Here is a 9,855-nt window from a genome sequence, read left to right as displayed (position 1 = left end):
TAGTATTTTTGGGTGGTGAACTAGTCTCGGCACAGCAATCAAAAGAGCGCGCGACCTGCACATAGCCTATAAGGTTTCTCTTTATATACACTATATAGCCAAAAGTATGTGGACACCTTACTAATCAAACCCACATGTGCTTTTTGAACATCCCATCCCAGATTTATTCCCCCTTTGCTGTTATAATAACCTCCACTCTTCTGGGAAGGATTTCCACTAGAGTTTGGAGCGTGGCTGTGAGGATTTGTGATCATTCAGCAACAAGAGCATTAGTGAGGTCAGGCACTGATGTCACGCAAGGAGACCTGGGGTGCAGTCGGCTTTCCAGTTCATCCCAAAGGTGTTCAGTGGGGTTGAGGTCAGGGCTCTGTGCAGGACACTCAAGGGCTTCCACTCCAACCTTGACAAACCATGTCTTCAGCTCGCTTTGTGCACAGGGGCATTGTCATGCTGGAACATGTCTGGGCCTCTTAGTTCCAGTGAATGGAAATTATAAGGCTACAGAATACAAAGACATCCTACACAATTGTGTGCTTCAGATTTTGTGGCAACGGTGTGGGGAATAACCAGATATAAGTGTGATTGTCAGGTGTCCACAAACCTTTGGTCGTATAGTGTATATCCACATATGACACAGTATTATGTTTGCCATCAGTACATTTATGATCCAATAATGTCATCATATCACCATGTGTGAGTGAAAGCTGAAGCTCATGTGTCAGATTCATTACACAGGAGACATTACAGACACCTTGTGAATGAATCACAACAAAAGATCTGGAGAAAGTTGTCTGTATTTTTTTCTACAGACCGCCTTCTGTTTGTAATGTAAAACAAAGCAAGCTAATACAGTGGCTACTTTCTGGAACTTTCCAGAAAGCCTTATTGAACAAATCCATAACCAGTGGTTCTCCTAAAATATCAGACTTTATAAGCTTACGTGATTAGAGGACTCAGTATGATTTCTAATTTAATGTCTTTGAGCTGTCAAAAATTAGGCCTGTACATATTTATGCTGATATGTCTGTGTTTTAACTACTCATGCTTTAATAGTGAATCTAATCATTTTTAGTGGCAGTAAATAAACTTTGCCCTTCCCATCATTACAGAAAAACTTCACCCTGAAACACATAAAATATGTTTACATTGAAATATTTGTAATGTGCTAAGTGATTCTGGTGTTAAATTGCTGGCTGATGCTGTGTTTTTGTTAATGTGTCTTAATGTTAATGTGTCTGCTGATCTGATGTAACAGGGAGACTTTGCTAGCACACCATTTTCAGTGTCATATTCAGGAGAAATTAAATGTATGATTAGTGGAGAAAGCAAAGATTGGATTCAATGTTACAGAAAAAAACAATGCTACACCTCTGTGTTCGTATTTTGTTAGCAACAAACTATCCAGCTAACTGTGATTAGTGATATATATTTACCTCCTTAAAACAGCGAACTGTATAGTCAATGTTATAGATTTAACAAGAGAATATGTCTATATGTCGATTGATCTAAAGCAAATACTTATATATACAGCATAACACATTTTAAGGCAAGAAGTGCTACTTTGTTTACTTGTGATGCTGTGCACAGTCCTTCTGATTTGATGTATTATGCAAGATTATACAAGTATTCACTATAGATCAATCAAATCAATAACATTGTCTATACAGATTGCTGTTTGAGGAGGAAAATATACATCACTCATCACAGTTAGCTGGCTAGGTTGTTGCTAACAAAAGACAAACATGGAGCTGTCCATGTTTTTTTTTTCCACTTTGTTTGCTAAATGCACAGAGGTCAAATGTGACTTCGTGAATTACCAGGTACTTACAAGGTAATGCAGCATAATTCCCTCTGGCAGCACAATCAGAAGGTAGTCCAACAGCATTGTGGGTAATGTAGGAAACTGATAAACCTGATAAGTAAAATTAGACTAACACATTGATGACAAAAGGTTAAAATAAAAAACTCAACCCAAAATTTCATCATAAATAATTAAGTAATATTTTATAAGTAATATCTTTATGGTGGTCCCTTACTAGTGATAGGGGAACTTGGATTGTAAGCTCACTCTGGCACAAGTAATGTAGTCCAAAATGCAATAGTGAAATACTTCTCTTTAAGACAATATCAAAGTATATCCTTTTGCATACAGTGATATTTTTAGTTCCACTTAAATATTGTTGTAAACTATAGTTTGTTATAATGTAGATTTTCAAATATGGCTTCATTGTAATTTAATGTCATTCTTGGTTTTAGCCCCATATGGTACTACATTTCATGTGTTAACAGTAACAAAGAAAGAAAGATTTCATTATTCAGTCTTGCTAGCTTGAAAGCCAGTCACATGTCTTGGAGCAGAAGTTTTACCACAAAAATGGGAGACACTTACTGCAACTTTTTCCATGCATCTATTAAACTGGTTTAGAACAAATATTGGATGTATTTCTTTTTCTCCTGTGCTTGGATTACTTGGTTATAAGATGTATATGCTGCTTTATTGCTGATATTTTATAGGCTGAATTAGCAGCACAAAAATGTAGGCATTCTCAGGTCCTGCTTTCACATTAACCTACAACTGCTCTTTTCCAATATGTTCCTTCCCAATGACTGAGGTGTATGCACAAAATAAATGACAGTCAGGCATGCAATAACACCAAGTGCTACTGGTCAACACATTTAGTCTTAATGTGATTTTTGTGCTCCTGAGTACAGAGCCTGGGACAGTCACAGGGACTAGAGTTGTTCTTGTTTTTCTTAGAGCATCAACTTTATTGATCGGAATGTAAAGAAAGTCTAACAAGTGTTTAAAAAAATCTTACAATGCCGTTTTCAAAATATTGCTTTGAACCTTACTTTGAAAATAACTGTTATCGGTTGTCAGTGATATTTTTTAATTATCACCCACATGAAAATGTAATTTCTTTTTCATTTTGCATATTACATATTTCATATTAAAATTTGCTGTGAAATATACCAAAACAAGAATTTTCAGAATATTACATTTTTGTAACTTGGACATATTTCACTGAAATAAAAACAATATAAATGAAAATAATTTATGCAATGTCCTGCATTTTGACATCAGTTAAGGCCAAGAACTTTCACACTGGTGCATCACTAATGGAATTCTCAATTATTGTTTTGACTTCCATTATAATTTGTCATCCAATATTTCCTTTCATCAATACTTAATCGACTATTTTTTCTACACAGCAAGCACAAAAAATATATGGAATTTAAATGATGTAGGACAGATTAAAACCTTTTACCTAAAAGTGAAATGTGTGTGAAAACTGAAGTTTTGATGTATCTGGTAAATGTACATCATTTCTTTTAGATATTCAGTCATTATTTCTATATATCTTCAGTCATTTCTTCTTTGGTGATTTTTATAGACTTCAATTTTTATAATTTCCAATGCAGATGATGTGCTAGTGATGGGTAATGGGGAAAGTCCTTTCCAATCAAAGGAATTCCAATCTACCTGTACATAATTTTTTATGCAAATATTTATTTATTTGCTACACACATATATTTAAAAGATTTTGAGGCTTTTAGTTTATTTATCATTACCATCAAGGACTTGGGTTATAATCACATTCAGTAAACAGACAGTCATTGCATATTTCCCTCCCAGTTCTACTAAGGCCATAATTCTGAAAGTCATTATGCGTTCTTTCATATCACCACATTTGATCAGTGAAGCGAGGATGCATAAAGTTCTAAAGGGAAGTCTCCAAACAGAGGGAACTTCTACGGACATAGTATCTCCTCACTTCTGAAGGATCTCCGCACCCCTCGGACCTGTGCACAATAAGGACAGGGAAGAAGCGTGCATCCTGGTAGTTGGGTGGGCTGTTATTTAGTGCTAGCTGGCTGGAGTATGACCTGCAACACTGCTCGTCCAGGCAGCAGCGTTCAGTCAGTGTGCTGCTATGACTCCTCCACAGCCCCACCGTGTGCCTAGATCCATACATTCGGCACAGTGAAAAGCGGGAAGTGTCTTGAGACACGCATGAATGGAAAGTGTGCCGGGAGAAGATGGAGGAGCAGCTGGAGCTGATGGTGGCTCGACGCGTTCCTTCAAGCTGGCAGCAACGATCACAGTCTTGTGTCAAGGTGCCATAGCTCTGGGTTAGGGTGTCATCTAATAGGAAGCCGTTTGATGCTCTGATGTCACCTTGTCCTGGCCTAGAGTTCCCCAAGTTCATCAGCATGGCTTCAGAGTAGCTAGGGATAAGCTGGCGGTTCGAGCGAATATGCCATTCCAGCTCTGTGCTGTCTACCGTTTCCCCTCTTGGGATACTGCAATGACTATTCCTTGCAGATGGAAGCTCATCTGAAGATGAGCTGTTGTTGCTGTACTCCAGCCCAAAGAGCTTTTCTACCTGGTAGTGTACGTAGGCTGTCCGATACTCTACCCAAACCCGTAGTGGCCAGGATAGCATGAGGACGGCAGCCAGCCAAAAGGCGACCTGAGAAGAGTACCAGGGTAGCTGGTCAGGATCCACATAGGCTATAAGGTGTTCTCTGAAATCAACATTTTTCAGCTGCATGCCTTCTCGTGCCTCCATGTAGTCGTCTAAGCCCTCGATCGCTGAGAAGAATCTGGACCGTTGGTTGAGATAGACATTCTCAGGTCCTGGTCCTGCAAAACTGAAGCACTTGGTAAAGCGTAACCTTGTAGCTGGATGACTCTCCAGGCCACGTAGGTCCCGTGAGATGTCCTTCATTCCGCAATGGCTGTAGTCAAATTCGCCTTCCACCACGTGTGTGTTGACCCGCTCATGGTAGACCTGTGTAGTGGTGTAGGCATCTCCATTCCGATAGCGTGTGACTTGTCTTGTCCTCCGTACAAAATGGTAGCCAATGGCTTTCCACCACACACATGGCCGAGCCTGACGCATGCGTAGCACCCTTTCGTAGACACTGTCTACATTAGCTTTGTACTGGAGCTCACTGCGGGCACGGCAGTGCCAGCACTCCATCAGGTAGACTGCATAGAGCATTAGCAGAAAGGCAAGTGGGATATAGAAGTAGCCATCAGTGCAGGGGCTATCGTGATATATCATGGAGCGCCCTCCTCCACCTCGTAGTGAGTTTACAGAGGCAGTCAAGGATGAGGTACTGGATGAATCAAAGGTCAGCTTGGTGACACGACTGAACTGGCACCAGGCCACAGCACCCAGGCAGCTATACATGAGCAAGGAGAGGAGGAGACAGCGCCAGTGTGTCTCGCGACGCATAGATGCGCTCAGGGACTGTTTCACTGGCCTTTGCTGCAGAAACAGAAGACAAGAGAGAAAGGATGCAGAAGATGCCTTAAGCCAGCTAAATCAGGCTTAAGTGTTGTGAATTGAAAAAAGCTACAAGACACAGATGGAATCGATCTCTTAGGAGACTCACAAGGCAGAACTAGATTATCATAGACTCTCAAGGGATTTGACTCCATTGAGCTAAAAGCATGTACAAACAAGGCTTGCATGTCCCTCAATGCTAGGCTTGGGACAACTAACAATAGTATTGAGAATTTCCAATAGATATGCGATGGCTATTAAGTTAGATGATTTAAATGGCTGTTTGAAAACATGGTGTCTGCAGCTTTAACAAAAATAAATTGCATTGTATTTCGTAACATGTTTCCTTTTAGCCTAATTAGTAGTCCTACATGAACCTTTATAGCCATTGCTGTCTGACTTTGGAGGAGACCAACAAAACATCCTTCTCTACATCTTAAATTACTTTGTCTGTGTTTGCCAAACAGATAAAGCTATGAATGTCTTCACTTGCAGAACATGACCAGGGCTTACATTAATAAAGTGAAACACAGTGTTGTTTATAAGGCGTACTTCACTACACAAGAATTTAAGTATTATAAGAAATTAAGTATCTCCACTGCTGTCCACCACAGACCACATACACATGTAGTATATACAATTTTATTTAAATTTTATAAAGAGCTTAGTTACAGCTAATAACTTGTTAGGTTATCAGCTGGTCCTGACTTCAGTTTTCCAAGCATTCCTGACCTTGTTATCAGGTAATTAATTAACAATAAAAAAGCGACTAAATGCTAATGCCAGCAACTAGCAGCTCCAGTCGACAATACTACTGTCAATTAGCGATAGTTCGGGGGCACTAACTGCTCATATGTGCTGTTATGTGAACACAGTAGATGCAATTTGGTTCAAAATACAGTGCAGTGTGAGCACAGCCTATAAACTCTCTACTTTCTTTGAGAAATGTATTGGTGAGTAAGGGGGGACCTGACAGGACAGAAAAGTTGTATAGCCACCTTTCAAACTTACTGAAACTCTCTAGATCCAAAGTGGGGTCCAGGGACTCCCAGGGGTCCATGAGGTATATCCAAGGGATCCCTGAATCTATTGCTTTTTTTTCTAAAATCACATGATGGTAATGGGGATAGTAATAGTTTATAGTAATCAACTAGTATCAGTGTTGATGTGGTTATCATTTAATTGTCATAACTATAAGCCTGGTCACTTGAAATTAAAGGGGTTCATCTAAAACTCAATAACTAAAAACCTGGATAAATAATGTTAACTTTAACAGCAATTCTGATAAAACTAGACGTGATGTTAATATGAAAACACTCTATTAGCTTAAATAAATTAATATGATGGTACATGTTTCCCATATTGTTCTTAACATTAATTGTGTGCTGTGATCATAAGGGGTTTCTTGGAATTTCTTTAACACTTGAGGGGGTCTCAGGAGGTAAAACATTTTTTAAGAAACAGAATAGAAGAATATTGGTAGAAGTGTTCATTCAGTGTTTCAAAATGACAGCTTATTAAATATATTCTGAAGAAATTAAACAAAGGATATTACTGCTGAGTTGACAGTTTCATATGTCATTATGCAAAAATCAGTTCTGACCACATGAAGAAAAGCCTGCCACTCCTAACTGACCAATATCTTCTTGTCAGGTTTAGCAGTAGAGCAATGCTGTGCAGTATGTGAAATTGTGCCAGCTGATTTTTGATATTTTTGATATTTATAAGAGCTGACAGGCTTTTAAGTAAGCAAAAAAGGAGCCATCAGTACCGAAGATCCCACATGAAACAGAAGACTTTAACATGTATGGAAGTCAGCAAGTCACATGGTCAGTGTGGAAAATACTACTTTACTTCCCTTGCCATGGCTGAGTGGTTATGAAATAGTTATAATCAAATAACTGCTTAAACATACAGTTTTGACAAAGCCTTCCATGTAAGATGTATGCATACATCTAATGTATCAAAGTTAAACCATAGATTTGTCTTCTTCATGCATCCCAAAACACAACTCAATTAGGTATCACTAATAAATCAGGTTAGGCTTGTGTTACAGCAATGAGTCCAGCCAAATGCTCCAGTTATTCATCTAATCTCAAATGCTCATATCCATATTCAGCAACCATTTCTACCTAACAAAAATATTTTTGATAGATCTTGAACCAGCTATCCTGAACGTGATCAAGGGGCCAAAAGAAATTTCTAAACAAAGCACAAATTTGGAGGTGCTTTTCTTTTTTTTGGTAGCTTGATTAGGCAAGATACTATCTCAACCTTCAGAATGTGAGATGACGTGACAAACTAGCACCAGCATTACCACAGGGTTTAGGGTTTACTATTTGTTAAATGCATATTTCAACTGGCAAATAATGATCTCATTTTTAGCATTCTCAAAATCATTTGCAATGATGGATACTCTGGAATGCAGGTGTGCACACATCTGGTGCATGTAATGTAAAAAGGGCAGTCAGAGAGTGTACTCAAGGTGGCCATGCATTCTATATTATGTGTTCAGATAATGCTAGTGTATACGTCTGCAGCATGTGTATCACTCTCAGATCCTGTACAGGGTTCTGGCCCTTTTCTATACCAAAAAAAACTGCAGACCATTTCAAGAGTTTGTCCTTTACATATTCAGTTTCTTGCTGATTGTAAAGGTCGTTAGCTGTGTAATGAAAGGGAAAACATTAAATGTGATATGCATTACAGAGCCAGCAGTAATGCAGAGAATATAGGAATGGTTAAAGACAACAGATTTACAACCTTAGTGTCTTGGGTCTATATTACATTTACAACAGAATATGCATGCTTATTCCAAAACGTTAATTTTTTAACATAATAAAAAAATTTCCCTTAATCTGCTTCTCTGTAACAGGATTTAGCTTGATGATGTTCTTGGACCCTGACCTATTGTACTAGCATGAGGATGTGTTTTTTTTGAAGAACACACAGCACTTCTGCAAATCTCTCTGGATAAGGGCGTCTACTAAATGCACTAAGTGTAAATGTGAATGTACTTACCAGACCTGTGCAGGAGCCCTAGTTTAAAATGTAGATATTCGGAGTGGATCCTGTCTTCCTTGTAAGACATGTTGGATTGTCAGTGTACATACAAATAATGTTTGTTTGTGAACCTTGTGGATGTTTTTTTTTTTAATTATTATTATTTGCTTATTAAGAGATTTTAAGGGCTTGCAGTTTGCAGTTTGATCTTATGTGACACAGAGTGCTGCAAAGGACTAAAATAGGTCTCAGCATCAATGACAATCAATAATGCTGGCATTTATTATCACAGAGAAGAGAGAAGCTTGAGTACAAGTCATGGTCAATAAAGAGAATTAACTCAAAATTGGTGTCAACATTGCTGCGAGGCTGCGTCCTGTAGAAACAATACAACAACAACAACAACAACAAAAACTATAAACTGCATGTTAAGTAAATCTGAAAAGAAGCAATGGGGCGTGTGGGTTATCTCACCTCCTCTATCGTATTAAGGCTGGCTGGTGTTTCCGCATCATCATTGGGCCTGTTCAGCACTGTGTCCTCCGCACTCCTATCAGCTTCCACGTCTGTTGACACCATCCTGACCTGACATTTCAGTCAGCTCGCCTGCTGGACCTCTGAGACCCCGCTTTCCTCAGGGAAAATGGGCTCCGCGTGCACTGCTGAGCAGCATAGGGCGGGAATGGCGGGAAATCAGCCAAGGCGCGCGAAGATCCCGCTGTGGGAGATCCCATTTGGTCAGACAGGGAGGGGAGGAGAGAAGGAGGAGGAGTGGGGGTGTTTTTATCCGACACTCCTGCCTGGGTTCAGGATTTCATTCACTTTCACTTACAACAGTTTAGCTTATTATCTGAATGGACATCAGTGTAAAAAAGCTAATGCAGATGTTAAATAACTGAACATGCAAGTAGAGAAAAACTGACATAACCCTAATAATAAAAAATAATTATACCACTGCAACAGTATGTGTTGTTACCCTATAATTAATTCTATATAAGCTTCTTTTTACATGATGACTACAACAATTGTAACCCATTTACAGTCAGGTCGATAAATATTGGGACATCGACACAATTCTAACATTTTTGGCTCTATACACCACCACAATGGATTTCAAATGAAACGAACAAGATGTGCTTTAACTGCAGACTGTCAGCTTTAATCTGAGGGTATTTACATCCAAATCAGGGGAACGGTGTAGGAATTACAACAGTTTGCATATGTGCCTCCCACTTGTTAAGGGACTAAAAGTAATGGGACAGAATAATAATCATAAATCAAACTTTCACTTTTTAATACTTGGTTGCAAATCCTTTGCAGTCAATTACAGCCCGAAGTCTGGAACGCATAGACATCACCAGACGCTGGGTTTCATCCCTGGTGATGCTCTGCCAGGCCTCTACTGCAACTGTCTTCAGTTCCTGCTTGTTCTTGGGGCATTTTCCCTTCAGTTTTGTCTTCAGCAAGTGAAATGCATGCTCAATCGGATTCAGGTCAGGTGATTGACTTGGCCATTGCATAACAGTCCATTTCTTTCCCTTCAAAAACTCTTTGG

At 39.1% G+C, this 9,855-nt stretch overlaps 1 protein-coding gene across 1 annotated transcript; it reads right to left on the bottom strand.

Annotated features, from left to right (window-relative positions):
• Positions 1-2,463: 2,463 nt before the first annotated feature.
• si:dkey-13p1.4 (transmembrane protein 151B) lies at positions 2,464-9,013 on the bottom strand. Its single transcript, XM_026933847.3, has 2 exons — positions 8,775-9,013; positions 2,464-5,279 (listed from the first exon to the last, which is right to left on the bottom strand). The coding sequence occupies exons 1-2, from the start codon at positions 8,877-8,879 to the stop codon at positions 3,723-3,725; spliced, it is 1,662 nt and encodes a 553-aa protein (XP_026789648.1). The 5' UTR covers positions 8,880-9,013; the 3' UTR covers positions 2,464-3,722.
• Between the last annotated feature and the right edge of the window lie 842 nt (positions 9,014-9,855).

Source organism: Pangasianodon hypophthalmus, chromosome 10, assembly GCF_027358585.1.
Source record: "Pangasianodon hypophthalmus isolate fPanHyp1 chromosome 10, fPanHyp1.pri, whole genome shotgun sequence".
NCBI classification, from domain to species: domain Eukaryota; kingdom Metazoa; phylum Chordata; class Actinopteri; order Siluriformes; family Pangasiidae; genus Pangasianodon; species Pangasianodon hypophthalmus.
The sequence above is the reverse complement of the archived record's forward strand: the minus strand, read 5'-3'. Positions and strand labels throughout refer to the sequence as shown.

What these genes read in the sequence shown, in the direction of transcription:
- si:dkey-13p1.4 (XM_026933847.3), bottom strand. Translation starts at nt 8,879, where the DNA reads ATGGTGTCAACAGACGTGGAAGCTGATAGGAGTGCGGAGGACACAGTG. An exon ending in GCCTTAATACGATAGAGGAG is followed by an intron (nt 5,280 to 8,774) that starts GTGAGATAACCC and finishes CTGTTTCTGCAG; the next exon opens with CAAAGGCCAGTGAAACAGTC.